This window comes from Protopterus annectens, chromosome 3.part1, assembly GCF_019279795.1.
Source record: "Protopterus annectens isolate FY-2018-M chromosome 3.part1, PAN1.0, whole genome shotgun sequence".
NCBI classification, from domain to species: Eukaryota; Metazoa; Chordata; order Ceratodontiformes; family Protopteridae; genus Protopterus; species Protopterus annectens.
In genome coordinates, this window is record NC_056732.1 from 1,520,345,444 (window position 1) to 1,520,371,860 (window position 26,417).

Below are 26,417 nucleotides of genomic sequence, written 5' to 3' on the forward strand. Positions count from 1 at the left end.
AAGTACTAAGCTAGCTGCCCTTGTGGACCATTTTAAGCCTAGCCAATTTTGTCTTGGTGTGAAGCAAACCATGTATCTCTTGTTTAATAACCATTATACTGAAACCCCAACTCAAAAATAATGAGTCCAACATTCAAAAGATTTGAGAGTGGAAATTCATCACTGTTAAGTTCCAGTGGCCTAATGGATAAGGCATTGGTCTCCTAAGCCAGGGACTGTGGGTTCAAGTCCCATCTGGGTTGATATAATCTGAATGTTGTTTAACAAAACATTTATCGAAGATGCCTGAACCAACAAAACCCACTGCCCCTAAGAAGAGTTCAAAGAAGGTTGTGAAGAAACCAGCTAAGAAAGATGGAAAAAAGCACCACAGGAGTCGTAAAGAAAGCTATTCCATTTATGTGTACAACGTTATTTAACAAAACGTTTTTAATGAAGATCACATAAAGTCTAATGCATGCTATCTTCAATCTAACAGACAACTGGGGACAGTTATCCAAACAATAAAAATGAAATATCATGATAGGTTCATAGTTTTATAGATGTTTACTAGGCTAATAACCACAAGGGTCTTTTAAGCCTAGCCATACATCCCAAATTTATGACAAGTGTAAGCAGGGGGTTGGAAGATGAAACATTTACAAGCAGGAGCCTGGGCCATGAACAATTTATAGGTTGCCTGTGTCCATTGGAAACATAGGTATCAAACCAGAGATGAATTTCCTGTTCCCCCATCCAACTGTCAAAGTTGCACGTGATTTGGGTTAGGGAGGAACACTGTTTCACATGAATGGGGAGCCTGTTCCAGAGAAGGTGTAGTCTCTGATTACATACCTGTCTCTCCAGCAAGCCTTATTTATATTACAGGCAAGATTTAAGTCTTTAGAATGGGTAATTCTGGTGCTGTTTGTTATGCGTATATGCAGGAAGTCCATCAGGGTAAGGTTGGACAATGCCTTGTAAGACAGGCATAGATGGCATAGATCTCCCCTCAACAGCCTGTAGGAGACAGAGTACAGGTATAGGGCCTTGAGGAGGTCTGCAGAGAACATGTTACTTATGCCCTGTATTCTTTTAGTGAGGAAACTCTGTGGACATTCCAATTGTTGGATATACCTAGTTAGCTAAATACCAAAGGGGGCACTGTACTCAATGATAGGTCTGATGAATGTTGAATACAGTGGAACCATGACTTTCTTGGACCTAGATGTTAAGTCTTTGTTTACAAGTTGCAAAATATAGAATGATTTCCTCACTACTGTAGACACTTGATAGTCAAAGGCTAGATTACTGTCTATGTAGATCCCTAAGTCCCTGACTACTGGGTCATCTCTTAGGGGTCTGTTGTCAATATGATAACTAGCAGGGTGGATGACTTCCCAAAGGATACTATTATTGCATTTCTTGGCATTTAGTTTTAGTCCATGGCTCTGACACCAGTTATTTGTCTGTGTCAGCCCTTCATGGAGAACACTTGCGTGAGAGGGGGATTCTAAGATTGCTCCTAATCTGCAATCATCTGTAAATTTAATCAGCCAGAGGCCATTGGCATTTGCCTTGGTCTCAGAGTAGTAAATGCCAAAAAGGAGCGGTCCCAGGACCGATCACTGAGGGATTCTGAAAGAATTGATAAGACTGTAGTATACTTGAATTAACTGGAAACAACTGAAATGAGACTGGAATGAATGTCTTTATTTGATAATTTCCCAAACTTGTCATGAACAGGTGTCAGTCTCCTTTATGGGCCAAGTCTTTTTGTACTTTTCAGATTGAGTTCTGCACACACTGTAATTTGGTTTAGAATGGTTTATTAGATGTTAATATGCAAACGCTGTCTCCAATAACAGTGCTGATAAACAATAACAGTGTGTACAAATTCTGGAATGCTGGATAACAGTAACAGTGATGATAAATATATATACGTTTCTGCACATATATTCTCCTTCTCCGGAGTTACATTGACGGTCACAAGTGGTGTCCCACAGGGCTCGGTCCTTGGCCCCCTATTGTTCGGCATCTACTTCTCAGAAGTACAGGCCAACATGGGAGGACTTTGGCTAACAAAGTTTGCAGATGACTGCAAACTGGGCGCCATAGTGGAAAGTGCATCGGACACGGATACCCTTCAGAAGGGACTCACGGAAACAGATAGCTGGTGCCAGAGCCATGGCCTGAAGTTAAACACCAAAAAATGTATAGTCATACCCTTCGGGAAAAACAAGGTAACCCCAAGCTACCATATAGGTGGCAATCCACTAAGCACAGAAGAGGTTATCAGGGACCTGGGGACCCAGGTTGACAGTGGCCTTTCTTTTGACACTCACGTTGCTAAAGTGGTTAGAAAGACCTTCTACATTGCCCACCTGATCATGAAGGGATTCACATCCAGATCTAGTGAGGTCATTGTTCCCCTATACTCTTCACTTATCAGACCAATGATCGAGTACAATGCCCCATTCGGAATGTATCTCACCCGACATCTGCAGCAATTGGAGAGACCCCAAAAGTTCCTCACCAAAAGGATAAAGGGACTCCAAAATCTGTCATATGCTGCCAGATTGAAGAAACTCCAGCTCTATTCAGTCGCATACCGTCTGCTCAGAGGTGACATGTGCCTGACATACAAGGCCATGTCCAACCGGAATTAATGGACATGCTCCACCTCAAAAATCCAAATCCACCAAAACCACTAGAGCAAGCGACTTAAACCTTAGCACGGATATAAATAGGATGTGCTGGAGGGATAGATTTATCACTCAGAGACTCCCTATGCTGTGGAATAAAATCCCGGTCCATGTGAGGCAGAGCACCTCGCTGGCTCTGTTCAAGAGAAATCTTGACCTGTGGATGGGAGATCGTAGGTTTACCCTGGGAATCATCTCTGTGTCACTGCTGGACAGAGGCACAACAAACTAATGGGCACAGTATTTTTTCATATAAGGGGTGGCGTAAGCCACAAAACTTTGGGCTAGGCTTATAAATGCCTTAGGGCAGATAGCCTAGTATAAACCTATGAACCTATGAACCTATGAACCATTATTTTTTTTGAATAGTATGGATATTTAACCTGACTTCTGTACTCGGGCTTGAGTGTTCGTTCTGCAAAGATCTTTATCATAGCAGTCTAAAACCTAACTTACTGACTCAACTGACCATGTCTGAAGCATTTCCTGTAATGCTTTATATGCCTCTTTAGCTTTGGTTTTCAAGCCTTGCCTTGCTTATGCCTCACACTGTCTATTCTTTATCTAGCATTCCATTGCAAGTACACATATCTTTCCCTTGAGAAAGGAACATTCTGTAGCTTCCCTTGAAGCTGTTATTTCTGCACATCTTATGCTTAGCCAATAAGATTATCTTTTTCTTTTTGCTGAACTGTCTTTTCCTGAAACTGAATGCATACATGAAAACACAAGTCTGACTCTATATTCAGGCCTATTATTCTACCTTAATGTACTATAGTGGACTCAGTAACAATACCTTCAGTCTGGCAGACTCCACTTTTTACAGGCCTCTTTTTAAAGATGGACTACCCAATTTTAACTTCCTGGGTCCTGTTTGTAATCCACCTGGCTACCCACTGGGTAACATAAGGGTTTATATGTATACTCTTGAGTTTGTCAACAATGCTCAAATGGGGTATTGTGTCAAATGCCCTTGTCCAAGTCAAGGTAGGCAGTGTGAACAATTTTGCCCTCATCCCTTGCTTTCGTGACCTTCTCAAAGACATCCACAAGAATGAGTAGGCATGACCTGCCCTTGATGAAACCAAATTAGTTTGGGTCCAGTGTCTGGAGCTTTCCTATGTCATTACTGATCTTTTCCATGATAATTCTTTCCATGGCTTTGCATATGAGACTAGTGAGACATGTGGGTATGTAGCTTCCAGGGTCTGTAGATGGCCCACCTTTGTGCAGGGGGATTACTATTGCTGTTCTTCATTCATCATTCATGAAGCCTGTTTGAAGGTTACAGTTAAACAGTAGTTCCAGAGGACCTGATAGGTCATGTTGCATGCTAAATATTCAGAAGGGGTCTGACTGTAGAGATGATAGGGGTCTGAATGGAGAGATGATTTGGGTCTGAATGGAGAGATGATAAGTCAGCAAGCAAAGGAGAGTAGTATTGCTGAAAACTGAATTAATTCTCAAGTCTTGGTGAGTACCTTTATGAGTTGGGCCCTGTTTTTCATAAAGTCTCACCAAGATGACACTGATATATAGACTGCATTTATATAGCATATATTATGGACAGAAATAGGTCAAAAATTAAAAAGATAGCTGTGTGCACAATACCCAGGATAAAAAAGTGCCCAGTCCTTGTAGGCGCACTGGTGCCAGGACTAGAAAAAATGACAGTGTAGAATCCTCAAAGTACAGAAACATTTTTCAATGTGGTCAGGCCAGGCTCAGGGGGGAGGATGCCCCACCCCCCATTGTAGAAGGAAGTAGCAGTCCACAAAAATCACAAAAACTGATAGGCCAAAGAAGAGCCATAAAGATGACAGAGTGGACTATTGAGGATAAGAAAGAAATTGCGTATTGTTACTATTATGCAAGAAGGCCAGAATTTCCAGACACAAGATATACAAAAAGATTAAAAGGAAAATTAGAGGAAAGAAAAACACTTCAATAAGGAAAAACTGACAAAAGCCTCAAATAAAAATGTGTGTTCATTAATACAACAGATTTGTGAAAAACAGTATATAGACCAAGAAACTTTGATCTGTTTGGAAAAAGAAGCATCTGAGGAAGTACGAAAATTTAAACAACAAAACCTAGATATTTTTTAAAAGTATAAAAAAGAAATATGGACACAGGAAAGAAAGTGAGATTATTTGCTGAATTTGAACTGTTTGAAAGTTTCTGTGAGATAATTAAAAGATCATCATTGGTGACCACAGTAAGCTGGACTATACCCATTTGATGAAAATATTCACCACCAAAAATCTAGATCCATCAGAGCCCACAGGAGACTTAAAACCTAACAACGGCCATTAATAGGAGCGCTTGAGGGGGATTCATCTCACCACATGGAAAAACTCCCTATGCTGTAAAAATCCCGGTACAGAGCATGAGCTCCTTGCTGTTCGCTGGCCTTAGAAATCTTGACCAATGGATATGGATGAGAGATAATATACCCCAGGGATTAGTTCAGTGTCAGCTGCTTGAAGACAGCAAAAAAAAAGTTCCCCATATAGTCCCCATACCTAAAGGGGTGTAAAGCAAAAGCTAGGCTTGTAGGTAATAAATGCCGGCAGATAGCCTAGTATGAACCTATGAACCTATGAACCTATATGGTACAAAATTTATGCAAAGGCAAAAGCCAAATTAATCAATATAAAGATGGCAGACCCAAAGATATTCAAAGAGAAATACAGGCAAAGGCATCCAGATATGGAACATTTCTCAATAAAAAAATAATATCACAAGGAGGGAATGTAGAAAAGAATATTGATAAAGTAGAAGTTAAAAAAATTGAAGTTAAAGTTATGGAGTGCTTGAAAAGTGAAGGATTTGGTGTAGAAGGTCTAACACAGGTTACATCACAGCATGATGGAACGCATCTCCAGATTAAGGAGAAACAGGAAGATCTGGAGACATCTAAAGAAGAAATATGCATACAAGAAAGAAAAAGAGATTTAAAATGTTGTAATATCTATGCAATGGATGGCACAGGATGAAACTGAAGAGAATGTGCCACTGAAAGATACTGTAGAACTTTCTGTAGAATGCCTACAAGAAATGGAAAACAAAAAATGTGTCCTCAGTTTAGAAGAAAATGAGTTAAGAGTTCTTAATTTGGTAGAGATGGATAGACATATTAGGAGCAATGAAAGAAATAGACTGCAGAAGGTCAATAAAACCCCAAAATTTAGAAGTTTGATAAAACAAATGAATGCAGTAATTAGGACTGTCCATTGAGATCCATGCGATATAACAGAAATAAACAGGATACATTACCGTGCAGCTAAACTGATAACTGATAAAGTTCTGCTGCAAGAACACAGGGGAAAGGAAGGGGAGAAATCGAATACTATCAATGAAGTATCAAATAGAAAAAACTATAAAGCAATTGAGACAAGAAGTGTCACTGTTGGAGGAGTATAGAAGATGGAACAGATTAACAAAAATATTTAGAAAGATAGATAGATGTGATAAAGGCAATGTGCAGTATTAGAACAGATCAGGATCTATCATGCACTATCTCAAATAAACTAAAAATCTCTGCACAGGTGGAAAAACTTAGGAGATACACAGATAAATATAAATGAAAAATACAAAATAAGTTATTTATTGATGACTCAAAAAAGATTTATAGAGAACTGGGAAACAAGGTAAAATGAATTGAAAGACCATCAAAAAAGAAGAAATAGCTACAATTTGGAGAAGTATTTATGAAGATTCTGTGGAACATAAAAATGCTAAATGGATAGAAGAAGTAAAAGAAAGAAAAAGAAGTTTAAAGGTACAGGATATGAAATAGGATGAAGTAACAGCCAGAGAGATTGAAACAAAGTTAAGGAAAGTCTCTAATTGGAAAACCCCAGGCCCAGATGCTGTACCTAACTTCTGGTTAAAAGTATTAATATCTCTGCATGAAGATTTAGCTATGAGTAAGAACTATTTATATGCACATCCCGAACAGACACCAACCTGGCTAATAACAGGAAGAACAATGCTCCTACGTAATTGTGAACCTGCAAGCTACCCTAAAAATTATAGACCAATAACTTGCCTTCCGACGATATATAAATTATACATGGGAACTGATGCTGACAGAGCTTATAGTCATTTAGAAGAAAACTCAACTACAGCAATAGAACAAAAGGGCAATAAAAGAAAGTCATATGGAACAAAGGATCATTTGTTGTTAAATGATGTCATAGTGGAGAACTGTAAAAAGAGGAAGAATCTAAGTATGGCATGGATTGACTACAAAAAGCATTTGATAGTATCCCTCATTCATGGATAAAAGAGTGCTTAAAAATGTATAACATACACTACATTGATCGACTACATTACAGTGACCATGAAGCAGTGGTAGACCACTTTGCAATTAAGATATGTTAAAGGACATATTATTATTCCAGGGATAAAAATTAAATGGGGAATATTCCAGGGTGATTCTCTGTCACTGCTGCTATTCTATTTTTCTCTTAACCCATCAAGCTGTCTACTTAACAGCTTAGGTCTTGGCTATAATTTGGCTTCTAGAAAACAAAGACCACTCATCTTGTCCTTGTTGGTGATTTAAAACTGTATAGCTCATCAGATAAGGAAGTGAAAGCACAGCTGCAAGTTGTGAATACTTTTTCAGATAATATAAGAATGTCATTTGGTCTTAATAAATGTGCAAAAGCAACCTTCAAAGCAAGAAAACTGCAGCATCAAGAAAACATCAGCTTGGGATAAAAATTTGATATAAAAGAACTTGAGTAAGTAGGAGTGTATAAATGTTTGGGAACTGGTGAACGATGTGAATAAAGCTTAGTAAGAAATATTTTAGAAGATTTAAATTAATCCTTAAACTGAAAACAGCATTAATATCTATGAACAAAATTCAAACTATAAAGCAAATAACTCTTCCTGTCCTAACTTACAGTTTTGGAGTGATTGATTGGTCTCAAAACATGTTGGATAGATTAGACAGGAAAACAAGAAGGATGCTTCATGCTCACCAAATGATTTATAAAAATCAGTGCATACCAAGATTATATATTCCCTGTTCTGAAGTAGGATGGGCCTCCTTGAAATTGATTACATGTATAGATCTGTAATAGTGGGACTGCACACATATTTGCTGACCTCACAAGACCTAAACGTAATGAAAGTTTTGAAACATGAGGAGAATAAATCTAAGATGACTTTCTTGCTTAGTCTAGCAGAAGCATATTGGTGTCAAGCAGGAATGGAAATCAAACCAGAAGTAACAGCTAGCAACTGAATGTGCCAAAAAACAAAAGAAAGAATATAAGGTGAATGATCAGATGAGAAAGCAAGAAATGTGGAAAATGCATAAACATAACTGCAAGTATAGAAAACTTCTGGAAGAACCTCATGTTGATCTGAATTGAATGCAGGAATGGAATGGTTAAAGAGAGGCAAATTCAAACCAAGAGATGAAAAGTTGATATTGGCAGTCCAAGATAGTGGTCTATGTACAGGTTAGTTTATAAAGTCAATTGCGCATGCAGGAGAAACAGACAAATGTAGGTTTTATAAAACAGAATTGGAAACAGTTGCACACCTCGTTGATGGTTGTGACATACTAATGGCAGAAGGACTATATACTGAAAGGCATAATGATGTGGCAAGATTGTTGCACTGGATCTGTGGAAACATTATGTTATTGAAGTGGCTGAAAAGCACTGGAAACATGAGCCACAAAGAATCATAGAAAATAATGAAGTCTACATCGCATGGGATCACCCATTACCAACAGTTCAAAGGTAGATGCTAGAAAAATGGATATAGTGGTCCATGAAAAGAAGACAAAAGTAGCACTGATCATTGAAATTGCCACACCCAGGCAGAAATAAGAGCAATATAGAAGAAAGATATCCAGACAGTTCCAATAGTAGTAGAAGCACTGGGTCTTATAAAAAAGACTCTACAAGCATATTTAGATATGATAGCAATACACGTTAACTCTGTATGAATTGTAGGAGTCATTATTGGGCACATTGCATGGCATGCGTAGAGCACTTCTGGCTGCCATCAGTGATTGAAACAATACTAATTTCATGAACTTTTATCATACTTTGACTTAGGAATGGGGCTCATTCCCATCATGGTATTAGAAACTCAAATGATTTGGAGAAATTAAAAAAAGCATCCTGGGATATTGTCTAGGAGCGTTGATGGTCTTAGAGAGAGACCATTAACTAGTGATAGTAGAGGGAGTCATATTTGATGGTATTTCCTGGGGGAAAGTTGATGGGGACAGAGGGGTAAAGGTGGACCTGAATTTGTTGGCTAGAAGGTTTGGTTCTTTAGATCTTCTGGTTCAGTATACGTGGCCCAATTAACAATGAGCTCTGCACACAATTGTGTATTGCCTTTGGGGTTGCAGATATAGTTTAAAATGCCTTTTGGTTATGCTTGGCCTGGGAGGCCAAATTTACCTGAAATATGGCTTTGGTAGAATTTATTTGTCCTCTGAGTTGTTTCTTTAATTTGATGAGAGTTTTTTTATTCTGCTGGGTGCTGCACTTCTTAATTTTTGCCATGACTTACTTCCTTCTGTTATACTATTGATTTTGTGATTCCACCAAGGTGGCTTGTTTTTTTTTTTGCGTTAGTTTATAAAGAGCTACATCAGATAATATAAACATTACCATCTCATAATTCCAAAAATCAGAAATGTTACACCATAGGAATGAAGCATAGAAATTATGCTGATGCATAAAAATCAAAATAATTAAGAAAACGCTGGAAAAAATCACCTGAGACAAAATAGTACTGTGATAGGAACTACACAAGACTGCAAGATTCCCAAGGTGGAAGTAAAGTAAGAATACAAAAGCTATGGGAAGGGGAAACACTACAGCCTGAAGCTGACGCTGTCTGCTATAGCAATTGAACCATATCCTATGTAGTTTCTGGGGAATTGTAAGTTGTATAGAAGAAATCACAGACATTTTTAGAAGAAAAACAAGACAAACTTAAACCTCCCAGATGGAGAGCAAGTGAAATTGTCATAACCAGTCCTATTGCATGTAAACAGAGACTGTGAAATTTGTGATAGTTAGAAGTTGCAGAGAGAGAGACACAGAAAGAGAGGAAGATATATCCTGAAGTTGTGCCTTCAAATAAAGGTATGCTACAACATGAACTGTCCAAAAAACAACCCCTCGTGTCTAGTATAAATAGTCCTGTTAACATTTCTAGATATGATTGCCTGCAGAAGAAAACAGATTACAGACAGCTCAAGAGCTGAACATAATTTTAAGGTTATTACATTTAAATCACAACTGTATTCCTTGCATCACTGCATGGTAAAATTATGTACATGAACATCCCAGTCATGAATTTAGCTAGAAGGTTACGCACTATAATAAAAATGACAGCTGTAATTATGACTGGTACCCCTCATGATGATGTTAACACTGCTTTAACCACTTGCTTGTTAGATATAATAATGTAACATCTTCTGAAAAAGATCCTTTACATAAACTCATCCTAATGTATACTGACAGTACAGAAAAGTAATAACAATTTTGTGAACTATTAACTCTCAATTCAAAACTTCAATCAAGCAAAACTATTAATTCTCAGTTCAAACCTTCAGTGAAGAAATTGCTCATGCTGTGTATGATGTAGTCTCTATTGAATCGAACTTCAATAATTAGAAATAAAAACTATATCCCATAGTTTTTATTTTTTTATTTTTCATGGGAAACTAATCAGAAGGACTACAATGAAAAATATACCACATAAAAATTAAAATTTGTAATATAACTAACCAGTCTCAAGCATAGAAACATCTCTTTAAAGAGGAGGACTGACTATACCAATTACAAGTCAAGTCATCCTACATAAAATTAATACCCAACTTTAATGCACAGGTTTTGCTATATTGTCATCTTATGATAACAAAAATGACATGCACCTGTCTTGTTTTCACAGATACCTCTCAGTCTTCAAAACAATCAACTGACGTTTATCAACAAAAATGTATATAAAGCTTCATAACAGCATTGTTCTTTATATTATTTTATTCGAGTCAATATTGAAAAGTCAGATATCATTAATTTGACTTTTCAATATAGTTGATAGGCAACATTTAACCCTAGCCAAAATGTGAAAATTAATAGAAGACATTAAAGCACGGTGTGTTTTTGCTGGGCGCACCCCCCCCCCCCCACACTACTTTAATATACTGACTCCAAGATCACATAAAAGTGGAGAAAAAAGCAAACTCCCCAAACCTACGGTGTGCGATCTCACACAAAATACCCAACGAACCAAACACTGAAAGAAGTGTAAGTGAATCTAAAAAATGTTTGCATATAATTATATACACTGCTATTACCCAGTCAGAGAACCCTCCCCATACCACAGTATTAAAATCTTAAAAATAATAATACCTTTCCTTCAAACAAGAAACAGCTCAGAGAGTGACTTCTTGCAGAAAAGTTAATGACTCTTATCCTGTTCCAATCCAAGAACCAAATGCACTGTAACTGAGTCGAACCACAGATTCATTGCAATTACCAAAATAAATGCAAATGGTCAAACTGCATTGATCACTGTAATGAGCATCAGTGTATCACAGAAATGATAATGTTCAAACATGTGCAGTTAGACTACATGAATCTATGCTTGAGACTGGTTAGTTATATTACAAACCATAGGAAGTCTAGTCCAGATACAGATTTGCTGTATCCAGGACTGTTTGTAAGTCTCTGAGCCCCCAAGCCTTTCTGTGTTGGAGGGAAGCCTTCTAGCTTATCAGTGGGAGTGGTAAGCACTAGGTAGCCTATCTACCACAAGAGTGGTTTTTGACCCAGAAATTGTAGTTTATTGGCCGTTTGGGCAGTTTTTCCATCTCTTTCAACTTTCTGGTTTAAAAGCCCACATTTGCACTTTTCCCACCTTTCCTGCAACTAGTCTAGTCCAGATACAGATTTGCTGTATCCAGGACTGTTTGTAAGCTTCTGAGCGGTGCCAAAGTTTGCTCTTCAAATTTTCCCTTAGATCTGTTAGTTCTCTCCTCTCCTGCACTTTTATTAGCTTATTAGTCTAGCACTTTACCAGACTTCTTGGTGCAATTATTGTAGCACACAAAAGTGCTACCAGCACTAAGCATTCTACAAGGAAACAGCTCCAGTACTTATCATTAATGCCCACCCCTCCAGGCATGTTTAAAGGTCAGTTTCCTGTGCTTTCTTCTGTTAACCTGGTGAATTTGGGCAACCTGAGACAATGTAGCAACTGCCTCATGTACACTGACAACCCTTTCCTCTTACCTCCCAACACTCAGACTTGCAAGAGATGCACTTATATATCCAGATTGTAAGCCATGCACTCTCCAACCAAGACTGGAATAGCTGGTCAAGAGGAGAAGGTCAACACTTGCACCACAGCACATGGAACACATAGCCATCCAGAACACACCATCAGCACTGCCTTCACATAAAAACACAAACCACACACCTATCTTCACGGAGGCTCTCCATAAAAATCTACCCAAACAGCAGAGCCCTCCAAGGCAGAAAAGCACTTGACCACCACAACACAACACTAATCACGAGACACATAACTCTCCTAATCCATGTGCCACTCAACCAAAGCCCCTAAGGCAAAACAGCTTGCCCAACACACTAGTCATAGGTGACTCGATAGTAAGGCACACAGATGTCCCACTCACTAGGTTGAATAAGGAGAAAGTAACAGTCAGCTGCCCATCAGATGCCAGGACCTGCCACATAACACACACACTCAGGTCCTTCAACAAAAGTTACAAATATGACTCTGTCATTGTGCATGTGGGTGCAAATGAACTGAGATGAACTTCCCTAAACTACATGAAAAGAGACATGGAGGAGCTCTCAGATTATGTAGCCCAAGAAGTTATGACCCTAGCCCTGAGCAGCAGCCTACTATCACCGAGAATGATACCACAGTACAAGCAGAAAATGACTGATTTCAGCAACTAGCTAAGTTTCTGGTGTCATTCTAAAGGGGATCCAGTATCTGTCTGCCTGGGATGACATGATTGACAGACCTCAATGCTTTGCCAGCGATGGCCTGCATTTCTCACCCCTGGGCTTCCAGATACTGGCCAGGGCTCTTGCTACCCCTATAGTGCCTTTTTTATGCGGTGTTCCAAAGACCAAATTACCACCATAACAGCTACAAACAAATGCAATCTGAGGGTCATGTTGCTCAATGCTAGAAGTCTAAATCTCAAAATCCACTCTCTCAAAGCACTCCTTAAAATGGAGAACATTAACATTTGTGCTGTAACAGAGACCTGGTTCAAGGCAGAAGAAAGCACCCCTGCACTACCAGGCTATAACTCATTCCACACCTTTCGGCCCCAGAACTTGGACCAAAGCTCCAAAGGTGGTGGTGTTTCCATAGTCATAAAGAATGCGCACACCTCCAGACTAGTAGCCCAACATCATGCATCAGAGATACTTCAGGTGCAGCTAACATTGGGTAAGACAACGATTCAGGTCATAGCCTGCTATAGGTCTCCAACCATGTTCCAAGACTCACACTGCATGTTCCTAAGCACCCTGGAGAGTATTAGGGTCCAACCTAACACTCTCATACTGGGCAACTTCAACTACCCCTCCATTAACTGGGAAAGCTACTCATGTACCAATGCACTTGCCCAACATTTCCTGGAATTCACTAATTCCAATGCCCTGGACCAGCTCATTCCTACCCTCACTAGAGGTAGCAACATGCTTGACCTGGTCATTACTAACATGGGTAACCATTGCTCTACAACTCCTCCATGGTTAGATCTGACCACAAACTAATCACCTTGGAAATCCACATCCCTCCCACCCACCCCCACAAAGGTAACCACCATGAAAAACTTCTCCAAAGCTAACTCTGGGCTCCTGAAAACAGAGATGGCTAACTTCATAGCACCCATGCAAAAGGAGAATAGTTGCATGACCACCGAATCATACACCAATGCACTATACAATCACGTGCACAAATGCATGGATCTCATCATACCCAATAGAACCAAGATGCTCTCCTCCAAAAAAAGGAAGCCAGTCTGGTGGTCCCCTGCCATAAACAAACTCTACAACAGAAGGAGAAAACTGATGCGGAATAAACTGAAGTCCCAAGACTGGAAAAATGCCCTTATCAGCCTCAACAACACTGTCCACGGCCAAGAATACAGCTTCTATGGGACCTGACAATATACCCGGCTGTGTTCTACATGAACTATAGAGTGAACTAGCACCTCACCTGTGTGCCCTGTTCAATCACAGCCTCACCTCAGGCTTTGTCGCTACCAAATGGCGCAATGCTACAGTCATCCCTTTCCACAAAGGTGGAGCGATACAGAACCTGGGAACTACTGCTCCATTAGCTTGACGAGTCTGCTATGCAAAGCTATGGAGCGCATCATCATGGACATAATAAACAAGGATAAAGGGAATCTCTGAACTCTGGATCCCACACAGTTTGGTTTTGTAAAGGGTAGATCATGCCTGCTCAACCTGGTCAACTTCTTTGAGTCAGTGACCAGAGCTGTGGGTGAAGGCAAGGTGGTTCATACAGTCTAACTCGATCTGGCCAAGGCCTTTGATACCATTCCCCACTCAGGAATCATAGAAAAACTCACTAAGCTAGGCATCAACCTCTATATCACTACATGGGTTGCAAACTGGCTCGCAGATAGAACCCACAGTGTTAAAGTAGCTGACTCCAAGTCAGACTGCCGACCAGTCACGAGTGGAGTTCCACAGGGTTTGGTCCTGGGTCCTCTCCTGTTTGGTAGTTACTTGTCTGAAGTCCAGGCCAACACGAAGGTACTCTTGCTGACAAAGTTCACAGACAATTGCAAGTTGTGAGCTATTATTAACTCCCCAAGTTATGTTGACATCCTACAGAAAGGCCTCACTAAGACCAACGACTGGTGTCAGAACCATGGCCTTAAGCTCAATGCCAAAAAAATGTGTAGTCATCCCCTTTGGGAAAAACCCGGTTCCCATGAACTACCACATTGATGGTAGTCCACTGAACACAGAAGGCATTATAAGAGATCTGGGAACACAGGTTGACAGCAACCTCTCTTTTGACAACCACATTGCCACTGTGTCAGAAAGTCCTTCTATGTGGCACATCTCATTACTAAGGATTTTGCATCCAGGAAAAAAGAGGTCATTGTCTCCCTCTACTCTTTCCTCATTAGGCCAGTCATCAAGTACAATGCCCCATTTGGCATGTACCTCACTATACACATGCAACAAATGGAAAGACCACAAAAGTACCTCACAATAGAGGATCCTAGGCCTTAAACAATTGTCCTAGATGGACAGACTCAAAAAACTCCAACTGTTTTCTGTCTCATATCACCTACTTAAAGGCAATCTCTGCTTGACTTACAAAGCCATGTCTGACCCAGCTCTGTTAGAAATTCTACATCTAAAGAAATCCCAATCCCTCTGACCATATGCTCCAGAGACCTCAGCCTCATTACCACAATCAACAGAACATGTTGGAGGGGCAGGTTCATAACCCAGAGACTGCCCATGCTCTGGAATAGACTTCCCATACATGTCACTGGCCCTCTTCAAGAGAAATCTTGATGAGTGGATGGAGGAGCTTTGTTTGATATAGATAGGTAGTTTGTTCCAGAGTATGGGAAGTCTCTGGGACAGGAATCTATCCCTCCAGCATGTTCTGTTTATTGTGGTGACGAGGTTCAGGTCCCTAGAGCATGTAGCTCGTAGGGATTGGGATTTCTTTAAGTGGAGCATGTATAAAAGCTCTGGGTTTGACATAGCTTTGTGTGTTAGGCAGAGATCGCCTCTGAGTGGGCGATATGCAACAGAGTAAAGCTGCAGTTTTTTGAGACGGTCTGCATAGGGCATCTCTTTGAGGCTAGTAATCCTCTTTATGCGGCATTTCTGTGGCCTTTCCAGTTGTTGTAGATGTCTTGTGAGGTACATAGCAAAAGGGGCATTGTACTCTATAATGGGTCTAATGAGTGATGAGTAGAGGGGAACAATGACTTCTTTTTTCCTGGATGAAAAATCTTTTGTGATGAGGTGTGCCACATAGAAGGATTTCCTGACTACTGTGGCGATGTGATTATCAAAAGGAGGAGAGACTACTGTCCACCTGTGTCCCAAGGTCTCTTATCACACTTTCGGTGTTAAGTAGACTACCACCTATGTGGTAGTTCATGGATACTGAGTTTTTACCAAAAGGAATGACAATGCACTTTTTGGCATTGAGATTGAGGCCATGGCTTTGACACCAGGCATCTGTCTCAGCAAGGCCCTTTTGTAGGATGTCCACATCTTTTGGAGTTTTGATTATGGCTCCTAGTTTGCAGTCATCTGTGAACTTTATTAGCCAAAGAACTTCTGTGTTGGCCTGTACTTCAGAGAAGTAGATACCAAACAGGAGAGGACCCAGGACTGAACCCTGTGGTACTCCACTTGTCACTGGTCTGAAGCTGGATTTGGAGTCTGCTACTTTCACAGTGTGGGTTCTGTCAGTGAGCCAGTTGGCAACCCATCTTGTGACATAGGGATTTATACCTAGTTTAGTGAGTTTATCTATAATTCCAGAGTGGGGGATGGTGTCAAAAGCCTTGGCAAGATCTAGATAGGCTGTGTGAACCACCTTACCCTCATCTACGACTTTGGTGACTGCTTCAAAGAAGTCTATCAGGTTTAGGAGACATGACCTGCCTTTTACAAACCTGAACTGGGTGGGGTCCTGAGTTTGGAGATTACCAATGTCATTGTTTATAAGTTCCATGATGATACGCTCCATAGCCTTGCAGACCAGGCTTGTTAGGCTAATGGGGCAGTAGTTTCCGGGGTCGGTGGTGGCTCCCCCTTTGTGGAGTGGGATAACTGTTGCTGTGCACCATTCAGTGGGCACATAGCCTGAGGTGAGGCTATGATTGAACATGGTACTTAGGTGGGGTGCCAGTTTGTTCTGTAGTTCATGTAGAACACAGCCTGGGATGTCGTCAGGTCCCATGGATGCTGTGTTCTTGGCTTTGGATAGTGTGTTTTTTACCTGTGCAACCATGATTACAGGAATTTTGCATTCTTCTGGTATAGAGATGGGCCCTTTAGGGGATGACAGAGGGGTAAAGTTAGCACTGAACCTATCTGCCAGGATGTTGGCAATATTCGTTGGTTCTGTATATTTAGTGCCATTGTGCTGTAACTCAGAGCAGATCTGAGTGTTGCCATTGAGATTCTTGACATAGCTATAGAATGCTTTGTGGTTGTCTTTAGAGTCAGTGGTGATTTTGTTTTCATAACTAGCTTTGGAGGATTTTATGAGGGATCTCAGCTTTTTACTGAAGCTGACCAGGGAGTTTCTCCAATCATGGAATTTTACTCTTTTTTTGCAACAGTTTCTTTCTTCTGTTGTAGAGTTTGTTTATGGCAGGGGACTACCAGATTGGCTTCCTTTTTTGGAGGACAGCATCTTGGTTCTGTTAGGGATTACATGATCCATGCAGTCATGTAAGTGCTTATAAAGTGCATTTGTGTAGGATTCAGCAGTCATACCTCTATTGTCCGTCAGCATGGGTGTTGTGAAGTTTGCCACTTCTGTCTTAAGAAGCGTGAAGTTGGCTTTGGAGAAATCTTTTACTGTGGTTTCCTAATGGGGGTGGGGAGGGATGTGGATGTCTAGGGTGATTAGCTTATGGTCAGATCTGACCAACGAGGAATTGACCTCTGGTGTGGAGCACCGGTTGCCCATGTTGGTAATAACCAGGTCTAGGGTATTGCAGCCCCTGGTGGGGGTGTGGATAAGTTGATCCATGGCATTGGAATTTATGAATTCCAGAAAACGTTGAGCACAAGAGTTGGTACATGAGTAGTTTTCCCAGTTAATGGTAGGGTAGTTGAAATCTCCCATTATTAGGGTGTTAGGTTGTACCCTAATATTTTCCAGTGTATTAAGAAATGAGGAGTGGGAATCCTGGGGCATGGTGGAGGATCTGTAGCAAGCTACAATTTGGATGCGGTCTTGCCCAGAGTTAGTTGCACTTGGATAATCTCGGATGCATTATGCTGAGCAACTAGCCTGGAGGTGTGGATATCCTTAATGAATATAGACACGCCTCTGCCTTTAGTGTTTGGGTCCAGGTATGGTGGCTGAAATGTGTGGTATGAATTATAGCCTGGTAATGCAGGGGTACTCTCTGGAGCCTTGAACCAGGTCTCTGTCACTGCACAGATGTCGATGTTCTCCATTTTAAGGAGTGCCTCGAGAGAGTGCATTTTGAGGTTTAGACTTCTAGCATTGAGTAGCAATACCCTCAGATTCTTCTTGCCTGTACCTGTTAGGGTGGTGAATTTGTCATTTGAACCTTGCCTAAAAAAGGCACTATAGGGGTGGCTAGAGCCTTAGCCAGTATCCGGAATCCCAGGGGCGACAGGTGCAGGCCATCTCTGGCAAAGCATCGTGGCTTGTTGATCATGTCATCCCAGGCAGACAGATACTGGATCCCCTTAGAATGACACCAGTAGCTTAGCCAATTGTTGAAGTCAATCATTTTGTCCTTGTACTGTGGTATCATTCTGGGTGATGGCAGGATGCTACTCAGGGCTAGGGTCATACCTGCCTGGGCTACAAGATCGGACAGCTCCTCCATGTCCCTTTTCATGTAGTCCAAGGAGGTACATCTCAGGTCATTCACACCAACATGGACAATGACAGAGTCATATTTGTACTTGTTGTTGTGTGACCTGAGTGCATGGGTTATGTGGCGGATCCTGGCACCCGACAGGCAGCTGACAGTAACCTTCTCCTTGTTTAACCTGGTGAGAGGAACATCAGTGTGTCTGACTATAGAGTCACCTATGACTAGAGTGTTGGGTACGTTGTTATGCCTTATGGGCTGTGGTTGAGTGGCACACTGAGTTTGTGGGCTATGTGTCATTTGGGTTGTGTTGGGGGGTAGAGGTTGCTTGTGTTTCTGCTTTGGAGGTCCCTGTTGCTCAGGCAGGTTTTTACTGAGAGCCTCCGTGAATGTAGGTGTGTGTTTTGTTTTTCTATGCATCTGTTTTGGTGGTGTAGGTTTTGAGGGACTATGTGCTGAGTGTGGTGTGGTGCAAGTGTTTACCTTCTCCTCTTGACTGTTTAGTCCAGTCTTGGGTGAAGAGAGCTTTGCTTCCAGTTTGGCAATATAAGTGCATCTCTCACAGGTTGTAGTGTTGGGTGGTAGGAGGAGAGGGTTGTCTGTGTACATGAGGCAATTACTGCATTGCCCCAAGATGCCCAGATTCATCAGGTAGACAGGAGAAAACACCGGGGGCTGACCCTCAGACATGCCTGGATAGGTACTTATTTGTTAAGTACTAGAAACTGTTTTCCTCTAGACAGTGAGGAAAGTTGAGTGCTGTAGTAATTTGTAGCTTATTTAGTGCTTACAATAAGTTCTGAACAAGTGCTGAAACAAAAAACTGGCAAGTTCTAAGAAACAAAATTAAGCTAGAAGGCTTCCTTTCAACACAGAAAGGCTTGGGCCCTAGAAGCCTAAAAATAGTCCTGGACACAGCAAATCTATATCCAGGCTAGACTACCCACAGGAAAGGCAGGAAACAAGCTTAGAAAAAGTTTTTTGTTTTTTTTGTTAGTGGAAAGAGAAAAAGGAGTAGCAGAAACTAAACTGATTGGCCTTCTCAAATGTTCTCCCTGTACTGGGTAGAATGAGGTAATGACACTAGACTGGGAGGAGGGTCCCAGATCAAATTTACACTAGGGGCGGAAAACTGCAAAGCCACCAACTATAAAAACACTATACCATCAGGGAGGGAAGGTGGCAAACAGACTGCAGAAGTGTTTCTCACAGCTGAAAAGCAGCAGTGAGCCTTTAAATGAAAGTTTTAAACAGCTAAAGGAGCCTCTAGAAAAAAAAGAGTTTAAATGCAACAAGTTATCAGAAACAAACAACCCAACAGATGCTTAATAAAAGTGGACAATTTCCAGTTAATACCTCACACACAGTGAAACTAGCTAGAAAAATACACAGTACACAAAGTGCTATAAATAACAAAGAAATAAAGAACAAAATAAACAAAAAACAGGATACTTAATGTTATATATTATAGCTCCAAGTGTCCTTCCTTCGATTAGCTCAGTGTGAAATGGCAGAACACTCACAACTGAACTTCTTAGGTAACAGAAAGTTGAAACCTGAGACTGCTTTTAAGAAAGAAATCTCAAAAGAACCAATGAGGTGCTTAGTCTAAGCTGTAGTCCAGGTGACCTCAGTCAGCCAATGACCTCAAACAATTCTCTCTCACTGAAATGCCTGATGGCTTTGGCTAAACCAAGATGTCCCTGAATATGTGCTCAGACACACAGCCTCCACAAACACTAGGCCCAAATACAAGCCTGAATATGGAAATGCTACAAATATCCCCACTACTTAGAAACAAATTCACTCAACTAAGTTGTTTTCCTCTATGTACACAACACAAACATTTGTAAGCAAAACATGCATATTCTTATCCATCCTTTCCTTTATACAATGCACCTGCATAGCCAACATTCCCCTTATGGTGATAGCAGCTACTGTGCTCTGCTATGCAGCACAGAACCTGTACTATTACAGCTGTTCTGTATGCTGTGTACCACAGACATAATGCAACATACAGCTGTGTTGCTCTCACTACAACATCACTGTTTTGTTGAACAGAATACTGTCCTATTCACAGTAGGACAGACAGGCATAGATAACACATACAGGGAACAGGAAACATTTTTTATTGATTGCAGACATGAAATTTTGCTTTGTAAATTATGATCGTGGCAAGCAACCCTCGACATTTTAAAATGACTATGGAAAAGCTGTATTTAGCAATGTAGTGTTGAATATAACAATTGCAGTGTACCTTGCAAAAGTAAGAGAAAACAGCTCTTAAACTTTACAAAAAGGCACCTAAACAGGCATGTCCAAGGGTCAGCTTCCGGTGATTTCTCCTGTCCACCTGGTGAATCTGGGTATACTGGGGCAGTGCGGCAACTGCCTCATGTACACAGACAATCCTCTCCTACTACCACCCAACACTACAACCTGCGAGAGATGCACTTACATAGCCAAACTGGAAGCTAAGCTCTCTCCGGCCAAGATTGCGCTAGACAGTCAAGAGGAGAAGGTTAACACCTGCATTACACCTCAAGCAACTCATAGCCCTTTAAAACCCACACCATCAACACCCACACATAGCAACACTAAACCCACATATGCAGAGGCCCTTAACATTAACCTGCCCAAGCAACAAGGACCTTCGAAGCCGAAACGCAAACAAACACCAGTCACAACCAAAGTGACACATAGATCACAACACCAGTGTGCCATCCAACAACATCCCCTAAGGCAAGATAATGTACCCAACACTTTAGTCATAGGTGACTCTATAGTCAGGCATACTGATGTCCCACTCACCAGGCTGAACAAGGGGAAAATTACAGTCAGCTACCTGTCAGGTGCCAGGATCTGCCACATAACGCATTCACTCAAGTCACTCCACAACAAGTACAAATACGACTCTGGCATTGTCCATGCTGGAGTGAATGACTTGAGACGTACCTCCCTGGACTACATGAAAAGAGACATGGAAGAGCTTTTGGATCATGTGACCCAGGCAGGTATGACCCTAGCCCTGAGTATCATCCTGCCTTCACCCAGAATGATACCACAGTATAAGGATAAAATGACTGACTTCAACAATTGGCTAAGCTTCCAGTGTCATTCAAAGGGGATCCAGTATTTGTCTGCCTGGGAAGACATGATCGGCAAACTACGATGCTTTGCCAGAGATGTTCTGCACTGGTCACCCCTGGGATTCAGGTTACTGGCTAAAGCTCTTGCCACCCCTATAGTGCCTTTTTTAGGCAAGGTTCAAAAGATAAAACCACCACCGTAACAGATACAAGCATGCAAAATCTGAAGGTAATGCTACTAAACGCTAGAAGCCTAAACCTCAAAATGCACTCTCTCAAGGCACTCCTAAAAATGGAGAACACCGATATCTGTGCAGTAACTGAGACCTGGTTTAAGGCTCCAGAGAGCACCCCTGCAATACCAGGCTACAATTCCTACCACACTTTTTGGCCACAAAACCAAGATCGAAACACTAAAGGTGGAGGAGTGTCCATATTCACCAAGGATATTCAGACCTCCAGGCTAGTTGCGCAACACAATGCATCTGAAATTCTCCAGGTGCAACTAACACTAGGTAAGACTGCAATCCAAATTGTAGCTTGCTACAGATCCCCCACCATGCCCCAAGATTCTCACTACACCTTTCTAAACATACTGGAAAATATTACGATACAACCAAACACCCTATTACTGGGTGATTTCAACTACCCTGACATTAATTAGGAAAACTACTCGGGTACCAACTCCTTTTCCCAATGGTTCATGGAATTCATACATTCAAATGCCCTGGATCAACTAATCCATTGTCCCACCATGGGAGCCAATATCCTAGACCTGGTCATTACCAACATGGGAGATAGATGCTCCACACCAGTGGTCACCCCCTTATTGGTCTGGTTTGACCATAAGCAAATCACCTTTGACATCCACATCCCACCCCCCTTAAAAAACTTCTCCAACGCCAACTTCATGCTACTGAAGTCAGAAGTGACAAACTTCACAACACCCACGCACATAGGATCTGGAAGTTCAACTGCAGAATCCTACACTAAGGCACTGTATGAGCACATCCACTCGTGCATGAAACATGCCATCCCAAATAGAATCAAGATGCTCTTCTCCAGAAAAAGGAAGCCAATCTGGTGGTCCCCTGCTGTAAACCAACTATACAACAGAAGGAAGAAACTGTTGCAGAAAAGAGGAAAATCCCAGGATGCAAAAAGCTCCCTCACCAGCCTCAGTAAGAAGCTGAGATCCCTCATAAAATCATCAAAAGCTAGTTGCAAAAATAAAATTGCCAAAGATTCCAAAGACAACCACAAGACATTCTATAGTTATGTCAAGAATCTAAATGGCAATGCTCAGATTTGCTCTGAGCTACAAAAAAATGGCATTAAATATACTGATCCCAAGGATATTGCCAATATCCTGGCAGATCGATTTAGTGCCAACTTCATCCCCTCTCTCACCCCCTAAAGGGCTCATCTCAATACCAAAAGATTGCCAAATTCCGATAATCACGGCCACATAGGTAGAAACCGCACTCTCCAAAGCTAAGAATACAGCATCCATTGGACCAGATGACATCCCAGGCTGTGTACTACATGAACTACAAAATGAACTGGCACCTCACCTAAGTGTCATGTTTAATCATAGCCTCACCTCAGGCTTCGTGCCCACTGAGTGGCGCACAGCTACAGTTATCCCGCTCCACAAGGGAGGATCCACCTTGGATCCCGGGAACTACTGTCCCATCAGTCTGACAAGGCTGATCTGCAAGGGCATGGAACGCATTATCATGGAACTTATAAACAAAGACATTGGCAACCTTCAAACAGTGGACCCCACCCAGTTTGGATTTGTGAAGGGCCGATCTTGTCTCCTGAATCTGACTGACTTCTTCGAATCAGTTTCCAGAGCTGTGGACGAGGGTAAGGTGGTCCACACAGCCTATCTGGACCTCGCCAAGGCCTTCAACACCATCCCCCACTCTGGAATCATAGATAAACTTACTAAGCTGGGCATAAATCCCTACATCACTCGATGGGTTGCCAACTGGCTTACTGACAGAACCCAGACTGTAAAAGTAGCCGACTCCAAATCTAGCTCCAGACAAGTAGAGTACCTCAGGGTTCAGTCTTGGGACCGCTCTTGTTTGTCATCTACTTCTCTGAAGTACAGGCCAACACTAAGGGGCTCTGGCTAACAAATTTTGCAGATGACTGCAAACTGGGAGCCATTATTGAATCCCCAAATGATGTGGATATTCTACAAAAAGGCCTTACAGAAACAGATGCCTGGTGCCAGAGCTATGGGCTCAAGCTTAATTCCAAGAAATGTATAGTTATCCCCTTTGGAAAAAAACATGTACCCATGAATTACCACATAGGTGGCAGGACACTAAACATCAAAAGTGTGATGAGAGACTTAGCGACACAGGTGGACAGTGGTTTCACTTTTGATAACCACATCGCCACAACAGTCAGGGAATCCTTCTATGTGGCACACCTCATCACTAAGGGCTTTTCATCCAGAAAAAAGGAAGTCATTGTCCCACTGTACTCATCCCTCATTAGACCCATTATAGAGTATAATGCCCCATTTGGCATGTACCTCACAAGACATCTGCAACAGCTGGAAAGGCCACAGAAATACTTCATTAAAAGAATCACAGGCCTAAAGCAGATGCCATATGCTGACCGTCTAAAAAAACTCCAGCTATACTCTGTGGCATATCGTCTACTCAGAGGCGATCTCTGCTTAACATGCAAGGCCATGTCTAACCCTAGCTGTTGGACATGCTCCATTTAAAGAAATCCCAACCCCTCAGAGCCACACACTCCAGGGATCTAAACCTTGTCATCACAATGAACAAAACATGCTGGAGGGATAAGTTTCTGACCCAGCGACTCCCCAGACTCTGGAATAGACTGCTCATACATGTCAAACAGAGCTCCTCATTGGCCCTCTTCAAAAGGAACCTTGATGATTGGATGGGAGATAGGAAATTCACCCCGGGGATCATGTCAGTCACCCTGCTAGACAGGGGCCCAGAGAAGTAAATATTGTGGGAAGAAATATCCAGGGATTGTTATGGCTAGGCTTGCATAGGCCCTAGGGCTGATAGCCTAGTACCAACCTATGAACCTATAAACCTATAAGGGAAAGAAACACTTAATGAGGAAGAAAATGGCAGGAGCTTTGGTTTTTGAATTTACACTGCGAGACAGACATCTTCATTAATAATAATGGCACGATTTTATCAGGTGACACTTCAGTTTGAAGATTTGTTTTCATTTACGTACCAGTTTGCTTTGACCTTTGTTGATTCATTTAGCTGTTTTCTTTGTCATGGTTAGCATTGTATAAAGGATCTTTGTGACTATAACAACATGTAACCCATTTAGAAGTGCAAAAGCCAATAGAATGGCGTTTTACTGATAAAGCAGTGTAAACACTATATGTTCACATAGTTCAGATGGTTAGACTACTATGATACCCTAGAACTAGATTATAAATAGGATGCACATTTTTTTCTGATCCAGAATTATAATTTGCAATTGCTTTATAGCAATCTGTTCTGTAAATGATGTATATATACATACATTTAAAGACATCTGCCTTTACTCAGAGGTAGAGTAAGAAACTGTTATACAAATATGAAGTGTACATTACAGAATGGTAGAGTATAATACCTGTTCAGGAGTTTTCTCAGCAAAGATTAGTGCCGATCCTCCATCTTCTTCATCAGGGTAGTCAGGAAAATGACCAGTGGCATGACTGAAAAACAAAGGAGAAAGACAGAGATACTAAGCAACTGCAATGCAGGAAATGCAAGACACAATGCTTGATGTTTTGGTTGACTCTCACAGCAACAGCGTAAAATACCAACTCCTAAAGGATGTTTGCTATGACCCAGTTAAACTTAGAATTTAGTGGTTAGTTCAGGTTGATTCAAAGTTGACTGACCCATCATATGATAATACCACATGCAGTTTTTTACAGTTGATTATTCATACATGTAAAAAAGTTTCACCAATAAGCTTAAGTATCATCTTGTGGAGATCTTCTGAGGTAGCACCAGGGAGCACAGCTGTCCTTTAAGATTTATATAGCAGGAATAGTGACCATGACCTATAACACTGGTCAGCTGAATGTCAGGCTGTCAACATTCTGTCAGCCAAATAACAGCCCTTTGGAACTATAACAAAGCAGTGAGTCTGGAGATCATGTCATTTTCCAAGTGCATGCAGCTATAGTTCTTGGTTAAAAAAGACTCCATAAACAGCTGCATGCCATTCCCTTGCACCTACGATCCATATGGTCAACAATTAATGCTTCACAGAATACTTTTCCAAGCAAGTCATTTTCAGCTTTTTCAATCTAACATTTTCCCATATTCTCCTCTTGAATGCTCCATCTTACGTCCACCTGTAGTTTCATATAAACACTGCCCTAATTTACTGAGAACTAAGCTTTGCAACTCACTTTGTTAGTCTGAAAATATAACAGACATTCCTCCACTTCTTTCCTTTCAGGCATCAGTTATGTAGCTTTCCAGACATGGTGGCCTCTGCACATAAAGACCATACTATTGTTTCATCTTCAAAGACACTCACCAAAATGCAATTAGCTTGTCCTTTTTTCCCCTTTTTTTTTCATTTGAGGAATGGCAACCAAAACTGCAGAACCCTACATATGCATGTTATACTCTGTTTACTGGCTAACACTTCACTGATGTGATTAAAGAGAAAACTACCCTAGAAATATTGTTTCTTCTTATTAAAATAACATAATCACATATAATGTGTAAGACAAGACATTATGAGACAAATGAGTAACTCTATGAAATTAATCATATTTAATCTACTTCAAAAATATGCGGTATTAAACATTTTCTCTTCACTGGGGAAGACATTCAGAATAAACTTCAAAACTAGAAAGAAGAAATATCATGAAGTAGATGCTTGAAAAGAAAAGTCACCATAAAAGGCAATTGTTATGCAGTGTAAAGCACAGCAGATTGTATATAACCGATGATGCAAAGCATCATAGATTGAACA

General features: G+C 41.1%; 1 protein-coding gene across 1 annotated transcript in view; it reads right to left on the reverse strand.

The window, feature by feature from the left end:
* Positions 1-26,417, reverse strand: part of IQCA1L (IQ motif containing with AAA domain 1 like) — a 1,829,164-nt gene that overhangs the window by 1,032,272 nt on the left and 770,475 nt on the right. The window contains exon 7 of the mRNA XM_044067599.1: positions 25,050-25,134. Coding sequence (XP_043923534.1) covers positions 25,050-25,134 — 85 coding nt within the window. The remainder of the gene's footprint in view (positions 1-25,049; positions 25,135-26,417) is intronic.